This window comes from Schistocerca gregaria, chromosome 10, assembly GCF_023897955.1.
Source record: "Schistocerca gregaria isolate iqSchGreg1 chromosome 10, iqSchGreg1.2, whole genome shotgun sequence".
Taxonomy (NCBI): Eukaryota; Metazoa; Arthropoda; class Insecta; order Orthoptera; family Acrididae; genus Schistocerca; species Schistocerca gregaria.
Window position 1 is genome coordinate 90430781 of NC_064929.1, and position 17458 is coordinate 90448238.

Sequence of the window (17458 nt, forward strand, 5' to 3'; positions counted from 1 at the left end):
CAATGGAGGGGTATCTGTTGAGAGGCCAGACAAACGTGTGGTTCCTGAAGAGGGGCAGCAGCCTTTTCAGTAGTTGCAGGGGCAACAGTCTGGATTGTTGACTGATATGGCCTTGTAACACTAACGAAGACGGCCTTGCTGTGCTGGTACTGCAAACGGCTGAAAGCAAGGGGAAACTACGGCCGTAATTTTTCCCGAGGGCATGCAGCTTTACTGTATGATTAAATGATGATGGCGTCCTCTTGGGTAAAATATTCCGGAGGTAAAATAGTCCCCCATTCGAATCTCCGGGCAGGGACTATTCAGGAGAAACAAAGCTGGCGTTCTACAGATCGGAGCATGGAATGTCAGATCTCTTAATCGGGCAGGTAGGTTAGAAAATTTAAAAAGGGAAATGGATAGGTTAAAGTTAGATATAGTGGGGATTAGAGAAGTTCGGTGTCAGGAGGAACAAGACTTATGGTCAGGTGAATAAAGGGTTATAAATACAAAATTAAATAGAGGTAGTCCAGGAGTAGGTTTAATAATGAATAGGAAAATAGGAATGCAGGTAAGCTACTACAAACAGCATAGTGAATGCATTATTGTGGCCACGATAGATACGAAGCCCATGCCTACTACAGTAGTACAAGTTTATATGCCAACTAGCTCTGCAGATGACGATGAAATGTATGATGAGATAAAAGAAATTATTCAGGTAGTGAAGGGAGAAGAAAATTTAATTGTCATGGGTGACTGGAACTCGATAGTAGGGTAAGGAAGAGAAGGAAACGTAGTAGGCGAATATGGAATGGGGTTAAGGAATGAAAGAGGAAGCCACCTCGTAGACTTTTGCACAGAGCATAACTTAATCACAGCTAACACTTGGTTCAAGAATCATAAAAGAAGTTTGTATATATGCAAGAAGCCTGGAGATACTGGAAGATCTCAGATAGATTATATAATGGTAAGATACAGATTCAGGAACCAGGTCTTAAATTGTAAGACATTTCTGGGAGCAGATGTGGACTCTGATCACAATCTATTGATTATGAACTGTAGATTAAAACTGAAAAAACTGCAAAAAGGTGGGAATTTGAGGAGCTGGGACTTGGATAAACTGAAAGAACCAGAGGTTGTAGAGAGCTCCAGGGAAAGTATTAGGGAATGGCTGACAAGAATGGGGGAAAGAAATACAGTAGAAGAAGAATGGGTAGCTTTGAGAGATCAGATAATGAAGGTAGCAGAGGATCAAGTGGGTAAAAAGATGAGGGCTAATAGAAATCCTTGGGTAACAGAAGAGATATTGAATTTAATTGATGATTGGAGAAAATATAAAAATGCAGTAAATGAAGCAGGCAAAAAGGAATACAAACGTCTCAAAAATGAGATTGACAGGAAGTGCAAAATGGCTAAGCAGGGATGGCTAGTGGACAAATGTAAGGATGTAGAGGCGCATATCACTAGGGGTAAGATAGATACTGCCTACAGGAAAATTAAAGAGACCTTTGGAGAGAAGAGAACCCTTGTATGAATATCAAGTGCTCAGAAGTAAACCCAGTTTTAAGCAAAGAAGGGAAAGCAGAAAGGTGGGAGGAGTATATGGAGGCTCTATACAAGGGCGATGTACTTGAGGACAATATTATGGAAATGGAAGAGGATGTAGATGTAGATGAAGATGAAATGGGAGATACGATACTGCGTGAAGAGTTTGACAGAGCACTGAAAGACCTGAGTCGAAACAAGGCCCCCGGAGTAGACAACATTCCATTGGAACTACTGACGGCCTTGGGAGAGCCAGTCCTGACAAAACTCTACCATCTGGTGAGCAAGATATATAAAACAGGCAAAATACCCTCAGACTTCAAGAAGAATATAATAATTCCAATCCCAAAGAAAGCATGTGTTGACAGATGTGAAAATTACCGAACAATCCGTTTAATAAGCCACAGCTGCAAAATACTAACACGAATTATTTACAGACGAATGGAAAAAGTAGTAGAAGCCGAACTCGGGGAAGATCAGTTTGGATTCCGTAGAAATATTGGAAGATGTGAGGCAATAATGACCCTACAACGTATCTTAGAAGCTAGATTAAGGAAAGGCAAACCTACGTTCCTAGCATTTGTAGACTTGGAGAAAGCTTTTGACAATGTTGACTGGAATACTCTCTTTCAAATTCTGAAGGTGGCAGGGGTAAAATACAGGGAGAGAAAGGCTATTTACAATTTGTACAGAAAGCAGATGGCAGTTCTAAGAGTCGAGGGACATGAAAGGGAAGCAGTGGTTGGGAAGGGAGTAAGACAGGGTTGTAGTCCCTCCCCGATATTATTCAATCTGTATATTGAGCAAGCAGTAAAGGAAACAAAAGAAAAATTCGGAGTAGGTATTAAAATACATGGAGAAGATATAAAAACTTTGAAGTTCACCGATGACATTGTAATTCTGTCAGAGACAGCAAAGGACTTGGATGAGCAGTTGAACGGAATGGACAGTGTCTTGAAAGGAGGATATAAGATGAATATCAACAAAAGCAAAACGAGGATAATGGAATGTAGTCGAATTAAGCCGGGTGATGCTGAGGGAATTAGATTAGGAAATGAGACACTTAAAGTAGTAAATGAGTTTTGCTATTTGGGGAGCAAAATAACTAATGATGGTTGAAGTAGAGAGGATATAGTGTAGACTGGCAATAGCAAGAAAAGCGTTTCTGAAGAAGAGAAATTTGTTAACATCGAGTATAGCTTTAAGTGTCAGGAAGTTGTTTCTGAAAGTTTTTGTACGGAGTGTAGCCATGTATGGAAGTGAAACGTGGACGATAAATAGTTTAGACAAGAAGAGAATAGAAGCTTTCAAAATGTGGTGCTACAGAAGAATGCTGAAGATTAGATGGGTAGATCACATAACTAATGAGGAGGTATTGAATAGAATTGGAGAGAAGAGTTTGTGGCACAACTTGACTAGAAGAAGGGATCGGTTGGTAGGGCAAATTCTGAGACATCAAGGGATCACCAATTTAGTATTGGAGGGAAGCGTGGAGGGTAAAAATAGTAGAGGGAGAACAAGAGATGACTACACTAAACAGTTTCATAAGGATGTAGGTTGCAGTAAGTACTGGGAGATGAAGAAGGTTTCACAGGCTGGAGTAGCATGGAGAGCTGCATCAGACCAGTCCCTGGAATGGAGACCATAACAACAACAGTAAATTGGAAAAGTGAAGGGACACGTACAGCACAATAGCGTACAGGCCGACCTCGTCTGTTGGCTGACAAAGACTGCTGACAGTTGAAAAGGGTTGTAATGTGTAATAGGCAGATATCTATCCAGACCATCACACAGGAATTCCCAACTGCATCATGATCCACTGCAAGTTCTATGACAGTTAGGCAGGAGGTGAGAAAACTTGTATTTCATGGTCATAAGCCACACATCACACCGGTAAATGCCAAACAACGTCTTGCTCGGTTTAAGGAGCATAAACATACATTGGAAAATTGAACAGTGGAAAAACATTGTGTGGAGTGACAAATCACGGTACACAATGTGGCGATCTGGTGGCAGGGTGTGGGTATGGCGAATGCCCGGTGAACGTCATCTACCAGCGTCTGTAGTGGCAACAGTAAAATTCATAGCTGGTGGCGTTATGGTGCGGACGTGTTTTTCATGGAAGGGACTTGCACCCCTTGTTGTTTTGAGTGGGACTATCACAGCACAGGAGTACTTTCTTGCTTCCCACTGTTGAGGAGCAATTCAAGGATGGTGATTGGATGATCGAGCACCTGTTCGTAATTCATGGCCTATGGCGGAATGGTTTCATGACAATAACATCCCTGTAAGGGACTGGCCTGCACGAAGTCCTGACCTGAACCCTATAGAACAGCTGTGGGATGTTTTGGAGCACTGACTTCATGCCAGGTCTCACTATTGGCATCGATACCTCTGCTCAGTGGAGTGCTCTGTGAAGATTGGGCTGTGATTCCCCAAGAAACCTTCCAGCACCTGATTGGACGTATGCCTGCGAGAGTGGATGGTGTCATCAAGACTAAGGATGGGCCAACAACAAATTGAATGCCAGAATTACCAATGGAGGGAGCCACGAACTTGTAAGTCATTTTCAGCCAGGTGTCCGGATACTTTTGATCAAATAGTCCGTATTAAAACCTGCCTCATAACTGCTTGACAGAAAGTCACCTCGATTTCCTGCTCAGTCTATGTGACTAAATAATCTAAATCGGGGGCCAGTAAGCTCTATCTCACACAGCAATCCTCACCTTTATTTCTTCACTTATGCTGTTACCATCAGTTATCGGCACTTCTGAGCACTAGACTTTCTCTCATCTCTCACAGTTGGTCCCGTTCAACTTGAAGTATTTCTCTTTTACAGCAGCATTTCCCCTGGAAGCGAAGAAGTATTGAGTTTTGATGTCGTCTACTCAAATGCTCAACTCTTCTGCTTTCTTTTCTAGTCTGCCAAATACTTGTTCCAGTTCTTCCAATTTTCTGGACAACATGCAATCATCATAGGCATATGCTCGGTTTTGGTTCATATGGTTAAACAGAGTACCACATGGGTTATTGATCTTTCCCCTTCTCATCACTTTCTCCAATATTATGTTGAAAGGTAGTGCAGATAACACATCCCCCTTGGTTAACTTCAAATTTTTAGAAGAGTTTCTTTCTATTTGTACTTGGCATTTCATGCCGGTGAGGACCAATTGTACCAATGTCATTAGTTTATAATGAAATTACATATCCATTACGATCTGATATAGCGTCTTCTTTTAATGCTATTGTAAGGCTTTTTGAAATCTACGATGGGCTGATGTACATCCACATTATGTTCATAATGCTTCTCAATTATTTGCGTTATAGTAAATATACAGTCAGTCACTGATCTGCCCTCTCAGAAATCACACTGATGGTCTCCAAGTATGTCTTCTGCAAATGGAATGAGTCTCACAGGAATAACTTTGGCTAAGACTTTGTACACAACATCAAATAAGGGAATACCACAGTAACTTTCACAATCTGCTTTCTCCTTCTTCTTATAAACTGGGTAAATAATGGCCAAGTTACACTGGTCTGACACCACTTCTTTTTCTCATATTTCAATGATCAGGGTGTGTCAGATGTTCACCACCACCTTCAGCCATCCCTGCTGAAATGTTATCGTTCTCCGAGACACCACTATTCTTCAGGCTTTTAACTGGCAACCTAGTTTCCTCTACTATTGTTGTGGGTGCAAATATTTCATCCTAGCTACCACTGTGCATGGCCGACTGCTCCCTGTTTCATTTTCTTCCAGTATTACTACAGTGAAATCTCTCTATGATATTTTTTAAGGGACCACGAATTCTGAACACTGCGTCGAGGTAAACACTGTAAAGAGGAAGACTTCTAATTAATGATTATAAAAGTTGAGTCAAATTTTACTGAAGTTATACTACGTAAGTAGACAGTAAGTAGTAAAAATTAAAAAAGAATTAGCTGCAAATAATTACTTTAATAATGAAGTTGTAAAATACAACTCCAGTCAGACTTTCGCAAAAATCTATGAACTGACACAACTTGAACATCCTGTACCCAGGGTTTTTTGAAGTAGTCAAGCATACATGTTTGCTTCCTATTTCCTCTGGACTGTATCAGAACCATTTCTTGCTCCAAATGAGAAAGTTGTGCTATTGTTGTACCCTCAAGTTTATGGGTCATCATAAACCTGAATGTTTTGAATGTTTCAAATCCTTCAGCCACCTTTGTATAAATGGATCTTCAGGCCCCAGGTTCCTTCTTCCCATCCATGGTGATCCCAAAAACATTTGTCTTTTCATCACAGTTGTCGTCGTCGTCATCATCCTGCCCTCATCCTAAAGGTTACAGACACTGCCAGGGAATATAAAAAACAGCTACGTCTACCGTGTACAAAATGCTGCATAAATGTAAATTTATGGCCTGTGTGGTTGTGTGTACTACTGCTGGAAGAAGTGTATATGCTCAAAAGCTAGGATGAATGTTGCTTTTAAGTGTTTCTATGTTCCACATACCAATCTGTTAGACAGTAGGTAATTGCCTTTCCCTTATTTTACATATTGCTCTATCCTGGAATTTCCATTATTGTTATAAATTTAGATAAAGTGTCCTTGAGCAAACAACCATTATAATACAAAACAGTTGGGTCATAATTCAGAACAGTAATAAAATAATTTTGTGCTAGCTACATAACAGAACAACAATTACTTTAAAAAATAGGAACCTCAAGGTCTCACCTGCCAGAAATTTTTAATTCAAATGAATTACATTATGAAAAATCACTCATTCTCCTTCCATTTTCACATTTTATTCCATCTAGTGTAAACACGCAGATTTGTGCCAGGAGTATCCTGTGTGTACTGTGTAATTGGTTGACGTGAATCAATCTGCAGTTCCAAACACATATGCCTGCAGTGAACCTCAGTGCACAGTGTAATAGGGGTAGAGTGTTAAGCACACCGTACAGCTGTTCACCGTTTGCTCACACGAAAAACAAAATAACACTGCCGACGAGACAAACGACAACCATAATGTGTGTCACATCTCACATCACGCGGGCACTGACGCCGACGTCTGACTCACACCGAGCGTGACCTTTCGGAGCTTGTGCAAATACACAGGACAGAAAACGAAGCACCTCCACCAAAGGCTTAAATGCTGCGAAGAGAGAAATAATTGGTTAGGGTTCCAAAAATATTAATGTTACATGGAGGTAAGTGTTGTATAGAGTAAACATACTAAAGAGGAAACTTTAGCAGTGGGCAAATGGGCTTTTTGTCGGGACTGGAAAATAAAGACAGAACACGGGGGAAACATTATCTGAGGGAAAGTTATAAAGAGGTTTCTGTATATCTCTGTTCTTCTCCTCCTATAAAATTTCCTTCTTTAGCACTGCAGAATAAAAGCCTTTATTTAGTTCACGAAACCTTTCGTAGAATTTTCTTACTTCTTGGCCATTACTTTTTCTTCTAACTCTATAATTCGTGTTTTCTCCGATTTTCATTTCTTTCTTCTGCAGATTCTGTTTACTTCCTCCCTTTCCTTTGTGAAATCTCCTGTATTAGTTTTTGTTGCCCTGTTTATCATTTTCTTTCTTGCCTCATTTCCCTCTGTCATTTTCTTTTTACAGTCTTCATCAAACCATCCTGACCTCTCCACTCTTTCTCCTGTAACTGGAACTTCTGATCCTGACACTTAACAGAGTTGGTATGAGGGTGAGTCAGATGCAAATGGGATTTTTGTTCCCGAGCACCAAAAGTTGGTAGTACCGGACCATTGCTGCTAGTACTGTCGGGTGGTTCCGTTAGGAGCAGGGAGGGCCGGCTATCGCATACCTTGACAGCTTCGTCTGTAATGCGCAAGATACCGAGCGACAGGTGTACCTCTCCACTGCGCGATGCATAATTATTACAAAAATTCTTGCTAGTGAAAGAGTTCGAGTTACAGAAATCTTCCAGAGACTGACTGCACAGTTCGGTGATCAAATACAGTCAAGAAGGCATGTGTTTGCTGGCATAAAGATTTCAAGGAAGAACAGGAACATGTGGAAAATCAGCAATACGATCACCATCCTCGGACCAGTATTACAGACAGAGACATTTGTGCAGTTCGATACATTCTCGATGGCGACCGATAGGTGAGAATATCAGAAATAAGTTACGGGAGCATTCGAGCGATTGTCACAAATTACCTACAGTTCCACAAAGTGTGTTCCACGTGGGTACGTCTCTTTTTGACCAAAAATCAGAAGCTGACACATTCGGAGGTCTGTCGAAGTCTTACAGCAAGGTTTGAGAAATAAGGTGATGCATTTTTGAGTCGGATCGTCACCTGTGACTCGTGTGTCGGTAGGGAGTGGTGGAGGAAAGGGGAGGAAGCCCCAGTGAAAGACAGGGCTCGGCTGTTAGCTGGCGAGTTTCTTTCAACCATTTTTTACTTTTACCGGTAAGGCATTTTGCTCACAGATTTTTTTTTATGAGCGATGCACAATTGGCGCAGTACACTACTGTGAGCTGCCGAAGAAGGTGAGCGCTGCGTATCGCCTCAAAAGACGAGGTCGACCGATTTGACAGGTCGTCGTCCTCCGTGACAGTGCTACACTCGACACTGCAGCTCTGGTGATCTCCAAATTACAGAAAATGCACTGGACTTAACTTAGTCATCCTCCTTACGGCCCACACCTATCTCAATGTGATTTCAATTTGTTTGGACAGCTTAAAAAAACTCTAGGAGAGCACCAATTTGAAGACGACGGGTGTGTGGAGGAATCCGTGCGCAGTTGGCTTCTGACGTGACCAGCTTCATTCTATAATGCTGCAATAAAGAAACCTTCCTTCTCCCTGGGAAAAATGTGCTTCTAAAGCACGGAATTACGTGGAAAAATAAATTGTAACTGCCTTTTTTCAATAAATGAATTCTTAAAAAATAAAATCGATTTATATCGACTCAGCCTCGTACCTATAAATAGTGAGGAATAACTTACTGGAAGGCGAGAGAGATGAGGCGAGGCCGGTGTGGGCAGAGCTGGTTGCAGTGTAGTTCACGCAGGTTGTGCAGCTCTCCGAGATCCGCAAACGTCGCGGCCTCCTCCTCGGGTGCCACGTCAAAGAGGTGCAACTGCAGTTTCTCAAGAGAGCTGGCAGCCTCTTTCAGCACGGTAACCACACACCTGTCAGCAAGTGACACACTTTAAGCTTTTTAAAAAATTTTATTATATGGGGTGTACAGAAATACCAAAATTTCCAATACCGGTTGTATTAGAGTGGAAAACATATTTTAGGTACTTATTAAGTGGACGACCTTACACTGTGTGTACCCTAATTTTACGTCTGTGCAGATGAACTGTAAATAAAGTCAGCTCCAGACATCGGCAAGGCACGACGGTGAATAAAAGACTCCACCTGCCGTGGCAGAGCACTTTTTCTTTTGGACGTCGCAGCTCAGTGGTGGCTTGAAGGACGAGGAGTGAAAAGAAGTGTGCAAGAAAATCAACAAAGAAATCAAATGATGAACAGTTGCTAGAACTGTCACTCAGTCATTGGCTAATATCAGAGCAAGACTTATGTATGTTGAGACTTCCTGAGATCTGTTCACCCAGAGTATCACTGAAGTTGTACACAGAGAAGTAGTGAACATAAAATACAGGAGATTTAACGATACACTGTTTACATCTTTTCGTAAATAGTTGACGTACATCTGCACTCTCTTACAGGCCTCGACCTTCTACAGGAGGAGTCGAAGTCACGCGGCCACAAGTAGTGGCACTGTGCAGCATTTCCACAGCACCGAGAAAGCTGCGAGGAGGCAGCCATCGAGCTCAAATGAGGCAAAGGTGATCGCGTGAAGCATCGGAATGACAGACAGAACTACAAGCGAGGATTTGGTCACTACCGACAACCGGAGACCATTTTATTTCACTTCGGACCATAAAACTAACATGACGCTTGAGAATTATAGAGTTGTGGGCAGGGAGAAACTAAATTAAAAGACATTCCTAACATAAACACATTCCTGAGAAAAGCATTATGGAATGATCAATGTACAGTTGAAATGTTAGTGTGGCTGTGCACTGGTGAAGTCAATGAATGTGAATGGAAGAAAATGATTACTGCACAGAAGGATCTGTAGTGTAGCTGTAAGCCTAGGCTAGTTTGGAATGTCACAGTTTGGTTGCCAGATGGTGAAGCCAACAAATGTGAATCAAAGAAAACTTGTTGTGATGACAAACACATAGCCTGAAGTCTATGTTAATGTGGAATGTTCAATTCATTGTCAGTTGGGGAAGCCATCAAATGTGAATGGAAGAAAACTGGCTGTCATGGCAGACTGATCTGTAGTGTAGCCCAAAGTCTAAGTCACATCTGAATGTGGGAGTTTAAATGATTGTCTCAAAAATGTAGTGTTTTTATTTATTTATTTATTTTTTGAATGCTCCATTTTCCAAGGTTGTGGTTTCGCAGAAGCCTAAAAGAACAGCTTAAATATTACACTGCATTAAATTTCATTCAGCATTCTGCACAACTATAGTTCATTATACCGCCCTGTATTTTCAGTTACTCACCATGATTACTTTTATCATACGCTATTGTCTCACTGGTTCCCATATTTGATCTGTTTCTCTTAAAAGATACTTTTCGGTGCACTGCTTAGCAATTTTGGTGATTTATATAACTTGATGTACTTCTTACAATATAGCAGAGATTCTGAGTTGCAGGGTTGCAGATAGGCACAACAAAAAGACTGTCACAAAATGAGGCCTTTGCGAAAACAGACTCACTCACACACACACACACACACACACACACACACACACACACACGTGTCCACAGTCTCTTGCAGCTTCCTGGATTTTTCATTGTTCAATGTACTTCTTACCTACACGTCAGTGCCTTAAATCTGATTCTCCTGTATGACAATCTCTTTTACTTGGATTCAGATATATTCTTAAGTTTTATCTCACTGCCCCAATCTCTCTCTCTCTCTCTCTCTCTCTCTCTCTCTCTCTCTCTCTCTCACACACACACACACACACACACACACACACACACACACACACACACACCTTTCTCTGCTAATGAAGTGTGTGTGTGTGTGTGTGTGTGTGTGTGTGTGTGTGTGTGTGTGTGTATGTGTGTGTGTGTGTGTGTGTGTGAAGGGGGATTTTGCTTGCTAAGTACAATTTTAATTTTTTGCATTTTAAGAAGAATGTCGTGAATTTATTTGGTATAGCAGAATGTGATTCAGTTGTATACCTAAATAGATGAGTGTCAGGGCCAGTGAATGCTGTGTGTCTGATTCTCATAGGTTGGCAATGTGTCAGTTATGCATGTACATCAAGTGATGTTTTCAGTAACAGTTTTTGCAGCATGTTTTGCTTTCTTGGTGTTGAGGACTGAATTCTAGTTATATAGGTCATGTGGAGTTTTCAGTGCCAGTTTTTGTAGCAAGTTTTTCTTTCTTAGTATCGTGGACTTCTTTCTAGCTATGTGGTCAATTGAAGTTTCCGATGTGAGAATTTGTAGTGAGGTTTGGATTTTTGGTTAGACTTATTTGATACATTTACTCATTAATTGGTATTATAAAGCTCGGTTTACCCAAACAGGTTAATAGAAAATGACAATACCAAATTGTGTGGGATGTTGTGTCCTTTATGCAATGTTGGTGTGGTTCGTGTGTATTATGGTACTATAACGCTCAGTTTACCTAAACAGGTTAATTGAAAATGTCAATACCAACTTGCGTGGGTTTTTGTGGCCTTTATGCAATGTACGTGTTATTGATTCCTGTGTATTATTTTGCTTGGGTGTGTGAGTTAACACAGAAAGTCATTTGTTTTGTTTCTCACCACCCAAAATCCCCCAATTCCCATGTGTTTCCTGTTACTTTCATGTTATTCTTTAAATTACTCTAATCAAATTTTGTATTTGTTTTTGTTTTGTTAATTTATTGAGTTTGTCAATGTAGCGGATAGAGGTAATATGGCTGACTATGCTATCTCGGTGACTTTTTGGATCAAAGGTAACAGCCAGTAATGTCTCGACATTTCCACTGTCGACATTTATCGTAAATTTCAATGACTATAACTCTGAAAGACAATTTCATGAAACTAGTAATTTTTGTCCCAGGTTCTGTTGCTTTATGGATATATTGTTTTGTATGCTTATTGCATCAGTTCTTAAAGGGAATTAGTAATACTTTAAAAACAAATCCAGAAATTAAAAGAGAATCAGAAGACTTATTTTAAAGTTATTTGTTTGCTGCTTAGAAAACATTGTACCTGCCACAATGGAGCCTCACTGTGAAGGCTGTTCTCAAACATGGGGACGAGATAGATGTAAATTGCCCTGACTATTGTCAAACAATTGGAAACTGCTTTTAATGGGTGTGTTGGGAGAGCTCCCCAGAGTTGTGTACCAGAGGTAACAAAGTTACCTCAAGCACTATCCTCTCCTGTCTCCTCTACAGCAGGCTATTCATCCACTCGGCTGTGGGTGACTTGTCAGAGGGAGGGCTAGGCAACGTATCCAGGGGAGACAGGAACCATGGAGAGCTCCATGTGTCAGACCCATCTCAATAACAGACAAGTTCAAAATGCTGTCTTCCTCAGAAACTACACTCAGCCAGTGAGACTCACTTTCCCTGTCGGAAACCTGTTCTGTCTCAGGTCAAGAGAAGGGAAATGCGAAAGTGTACAGTCTATCGATCATTTGTAGTTCAAATGTATGGCAAATAATGGCACCTCTTAGGGAAATGGCAGATAGGGATGTAAAGGAAGACCAGATTCACCTGCCTGGGGGTCTCATTCAGCATACCAATGATGCTAGTACGGCAGCCGTTGACAAAATGAGGTACAACCGAGAACCGATTGTGGTGGGTGTTTGAACAAATGATGCCTGTCATCTGGGCTCCGAGGTCATACTCAAATTATTCCAAGCAGTTGGCAGGAAAGGCTGAGGAGACCATTCTTGTTCAAAGGTCACGGTTTACAGCACTGACCCCAGAACTCACTGTGGCACCACAGTTCTGAATAGAATGGAAGGTTGAATGACAGGCTTCAAAGGTTCTGTGATGAGCTAGGCTGAAACTTTCTGGAATAGCAACATAAGGTCGAGAACTGTACGGTCCCCCTAAATGGGTAAAAAATGCACTACATATCAGAGGTTGCTACCCAGGTAGCTGACTGTGTATGGACTGCACCCAAGGGCTTTTTATATTAGGTAACTCAACATTCACTCCAGATAATGACAGATGTAGGGGACCCAAAAGTGTCCGTATCAGATTCAAAGAAATGCCTCGTACAGGTGAGAGTCTTAAAATCCTACTGATTAATTGCAGAAGGATTCAGATGAGAGTGACTCGAATAATGCTAGGTGCAGAAATCTGGTTAAAACCAGAAACTGACGGCAGTGAGATTTTTGCGAAAACTTTAAATGTGTATTGAAAGAGTAGGCTAATGGTAAATGGATGTGGTGTATTTCTCACAGTAGATGAGAAAAATATGGTTTTGTAAGTGGTGGGCATGGCAGGGTATTCTGCAAAACATTATTAAACCACCTAGGACATACTGTCTGGAAGACCAGTCATGATAGAAATATATTGGATATAACAATAATAAATAAACCTGAGCTCTTTGAGGATTTACACATAGGCCGGTATCAGTGACTGTGAGGCTGCTGTAGCAACAATGATTAGCAAAATTCAAAAAGCACCAAAATGAGTAGAAACATTCACAAATTCAGTAAACTAGATAGAGATGACGTAGTGTCATATCTCAGTAAGGAACTTTAAACATTGAGCTCTAGTGAGAATCCTGCAGACGTACTGTGGCTTAGGTTTAAAAAATAATTGGCCATTAATTTGACAGATATGCACCTGGTAGAGCAGTTCATTTTCTTAAAACATTGGGCTACGGACAAGGAGCCACTACAAATTTGGCTGTCAAGAGAGTAATGACTACCGTTGCAGAAATTTATCGGAGGCCTGTCGAGAAACCCAAAGAAATTCAGATCGCAAGGAAAGGCTGTTACTGGTACCGAAGTCTGTCTCCAGACACTCGTGGACACGGCAGGGACTGAGACTGAGGGTAGCAAAGCAAAAGCAGAAATGCTTAACTTGATTTTCAAATTTTTTTTTTCCCCCAATGGAAAATCTATAGGTGCTGACTCAATTTAATTCTTGCACCACTGCAAAGATAAGCAATATAGATTTTAGTGTCACTGGTGTTGAAAAATAATTTATATCACTAGAACTGAACAAATCTACAGGGCCTGATGGAACCTCCATCAAGTTCCACATCAAATTTTGCTAAAGTTCAGTCTTGATCACACCATTTATGTCTCAATGACATAGGTAACCAGTTTCAGTTATTTTTACATAACCATCATCAGACCCATGGCTGACTTCGTAGCAGCTGAGGAGAGCTCCGCCTACCATCCTAAGGAAGCCATGGTTATGTAAAAATAACCGAAACCAGTTACCTATGTCATTGATACATTAATGGTGTGATCAAGACTAAACTCTAGTCAAAATATAATAATCTATTCATCACTGTATTCCAGAAATGTTTATCAAAATTCCATATCAAACCTATGGCTAATTAACAATAATCTATCGCAGGTCACTCAAACAAAAACCTGTGCCCTGTAGTTGGGAGAAACCACAGGACACACACTTCTACAAGAAGGATGGCAGAAGTGATCTACAAAACTACCATCCAATATATTTAGCATCAATCTGCTGTAGAATCTTAGAATATATTCTGAGTACAAATGTAATGCTGTATGTTGAACAGAATGACCTCCTCCATCACAACCAACATGGATTTTGAAATCATTGATCGTGTGGATCCCAACTCATACTTTTCTCAGAGGAAATCTTAAAAGCCACAGATCGAGGCAGTCACGGAGATGCAGTATTTCTCAATTTCTGAGAAGCATCTGACTCAGTACCGTAGCTATCCTTATTACTGAAAGTATCAATTGTATGGGCTGTGAGGTGAAAGTTGTGAGCAGGCTGAGGAATTCTTGGCAGGGAGGACACAGTGTGCTGTCTTGATGAAGAGTCATTGTCAAGTGTTGGGGTAACTCAGGGTGTGCCCCACAGAAGTGTGTTTGAACACTTCTGTTAGTGTTGTATATTAATGACCTTGAAGACAATATTAACTGTAATTTCAGACTTTTTGTAAGTGATGCAGTTATCTATATAGAAATACTATCTGAAAGAAGCTGCAGAAATAATCAGTAAGCTCTTGACAAAATTTCAAAGTGGTACAAAGATTGGCAACTTGCTATAAATGTTCAGAAATGTAAAATAGTGCACTTCGAAAAATCGAAAAAATGTAGTATCCTATGACTAAAATATCAATGAGTCACTGTTGGAATCGGCCAAATCATACAAATACCTGGGTGTAACACTTTATAGGGATACAAAATTGAATGATCACATAGGCTCAGTAATGAGTAAAGAAAATAGGCAGTAGAGTTCAGTTTATTGATAGATTGCTGGGGAACTGCAATCAGTCTATAAAGGAGACTGCTTACAAATCATTCGTGCGACCTATTCTAGAATATTGCTCAAGTTTGTGGGACCTGTACTACGTAGGATTAACACGAGACACTAAACGTATACGGAGAAGGGCAGAATGAATGGTCACAGGTTTGTTTGACCCGTAGCAAGCGAGTATCACAGAGATGTTGAAAGAAGTGAACTGGCAGGCTCCTGACGGTAGACATAAAGCATACCAAGAAAGTCTACTGAAGTTCTAAGAACCAGCTTTAAATGCTGACTCTAAGAGTATACTACAATCTCTTACATATCGCTCACATGGAGATTTTCACTGTACAGCGGAGTGCGCGCTGATATGAAGCTTCCTGGCAGATTAAAACGGTGTGCCTGACTGAGATTCGAACTCGGGACCTTTGCCTTTTGTGGGCAAGTGCTCTACCAACTGAGCTACCGAAGCACGACTCATACCCGGTCCTCACAGCTTTACTTCTGCCAGTACCTCGTCACCTACCTTCCAAACTTTAAAAAAGCTCTCCTGCAAACTGTGCAGAACTAGCACTCCCAAAAGAAAGGATATTAAAGAGACACGGCTTAGCCACAGCCTGGGGGATGTTTCCAGAATGAGATTTTCACACTGCAGTGGAGTGTGCGCTGGTATGAAGGTTCCTGGCAGATTAAAATGGTGTGCCGGACCAAGGCTCGAACTCGGAGCATTTATCTTTTGTGGGCAAGTGCTCTACCATCTGAGCTACCCAAGCACGACTCACGCCCCGTCCACAACTCACACCCCATCCTCACAGCTTTACTTCTGCCAGTACCTCGTCTCCTACCTTCGAAATTTTACAGAAACTCTCCTGCAAACCATGCAGAACTAGCACTCCTGAAAGAAAGGATGTTGCGGAGACATGGCTTAGCCACAGCCTGGGGGATGTTTCCAGAATGAGATTTTCACTCTGAGTCTCAATCCAGCACACTGTTTTAATCTGACAGGAAGTTTCAAGATCAGAATAATTGCAGCACGCACAGAGGCATTAACAATCATTCTTCCTGCGCTCTGTACAAGAGTGGAACAGGAAGAAACCCTAATAACTGGTACAGTGGGAGGTACCCTCTGCCATGTACCTCACAGTGATTAGTGAAATCTTGATTAGATGTAGGTTAGTGATGCTAAAAGTGCTGGGCACTAACTGCATTCCGACTGCATCTGAACCGAGAATTTAAATTCAAAACAGTTGTGTGTGTGCACAAACCACTGCAAGACTGCCTTACCCTGACTCGAATCTGGACAATGGCTAGATTGCATAGATGAAGTTAGCTTCCACACCGGGACAGAGAGAAGAGGGACAGATATAGAAGAGATAAAAGATTTCACACGTTATGAAACACCATCCATAGCTTATCGAGCACCTCTCGTCGAGCTTGTAGTCGACCCTGGAATGTATGTGCCAACCAGCTAACCAATGGGCTGGTTCAAGTAGAGACTACATGAACCTGCAAAGCTCAGATCCAGCAAAAAAGTCTATTGGCACAGCTTTACCTTTCTTAGTAGATACGACACAGCTTATGAGGTAAGCTCTGTTCCCTCATCTCTGAGACAACTACATGCTCTCATTAATACGAGGATTGCCCAGAAAGTAATGTAAAGCATTTTATTTTTTTCAGCCAGAAATAATGCTGCAAATGCAAAACATTACACACGTATTATTTGAAGTCTCCCGAGTGAGTGTGCCAAGTTTCAGTCAATTTCGACGGATAGTGTAGCTTCGGGGCAATTTCAGAATGGTGTCTGTAGATGACAGATGTTACCAGTGATGTGCCGTCATCGAATGACTCACTGCAGCAAAAGAAACTGTGGGGAATACTTAAAAACGCTTTTCCAAAATTTAAGGAGCACCTGCTGTTGACAGAGGTAAAGTTAGTTGCCGGACACTGAGGGCAAAGTCACCAGAAGGCAGTTCGCTAGAGCTCCACGACTTTCAGCGGTCGGGGGAGACCGTTGACAGCTCTCGCACCTGACCTAGCCCCCTCGCACTTCCACTCATTTGGGCCATTAAAGGATGCAATTCATGGAAGACATTTTGAGGGCAACAAGGAGGCGATTCACAGAGTGAAGCACTGGCTCTGCCCCCAGAACAAGGATCGGTACCGACAGAGCAAACACGCCTTCATTTCGTGCCGGAGGAAGCTGTAGAACAGGATGGAGATTACACGGAAAAATAGGGTGTGTAGATGAAACACCATTATTTTGTGTGTGTAATTCTCATTATGTTCAATAAAGAGCTGTCGAAGAAAAACAAAATCTGGTGCATTACTTTCTGGGCAACCCTCCTAAGTCGACTTGGGAGGAATCGTAAAATAGAAGGCAGGACCACACCTAAAAATAGTAAAAATCAATGCAGTCCAACCAATTTTAGTCCAAATATGAAGGTATGTCTAGTACCTTCCACCA

At 41.4% G+C, this 17458-nt stretch overlaps 1 protein-coding gene across 9 annotated transcripts in view; it reads right to left on the bottom strand.

The window, feature by feature from the left end:
* Positions 1–17458, bottom strand: part of LOC126293526 (uncharacterized) — a 147175-nt gene that overhangs the window by 48650 nt on the left and 81067 nt on the right. For all 9 annotated transcript variants that reach the window (XM_049986793.1, XM_049986785.1, XM_049986786.1 and 6 more), the window contains exon 5: positions 8489–8674. In XM_049986793.1, the coding sequence (XP_049842750.1) occupies positions 8489–8674 (186 nt within the window). The remainder of the gene's footprint in view (positions 1–8488; positions 8675–17458) is intronic.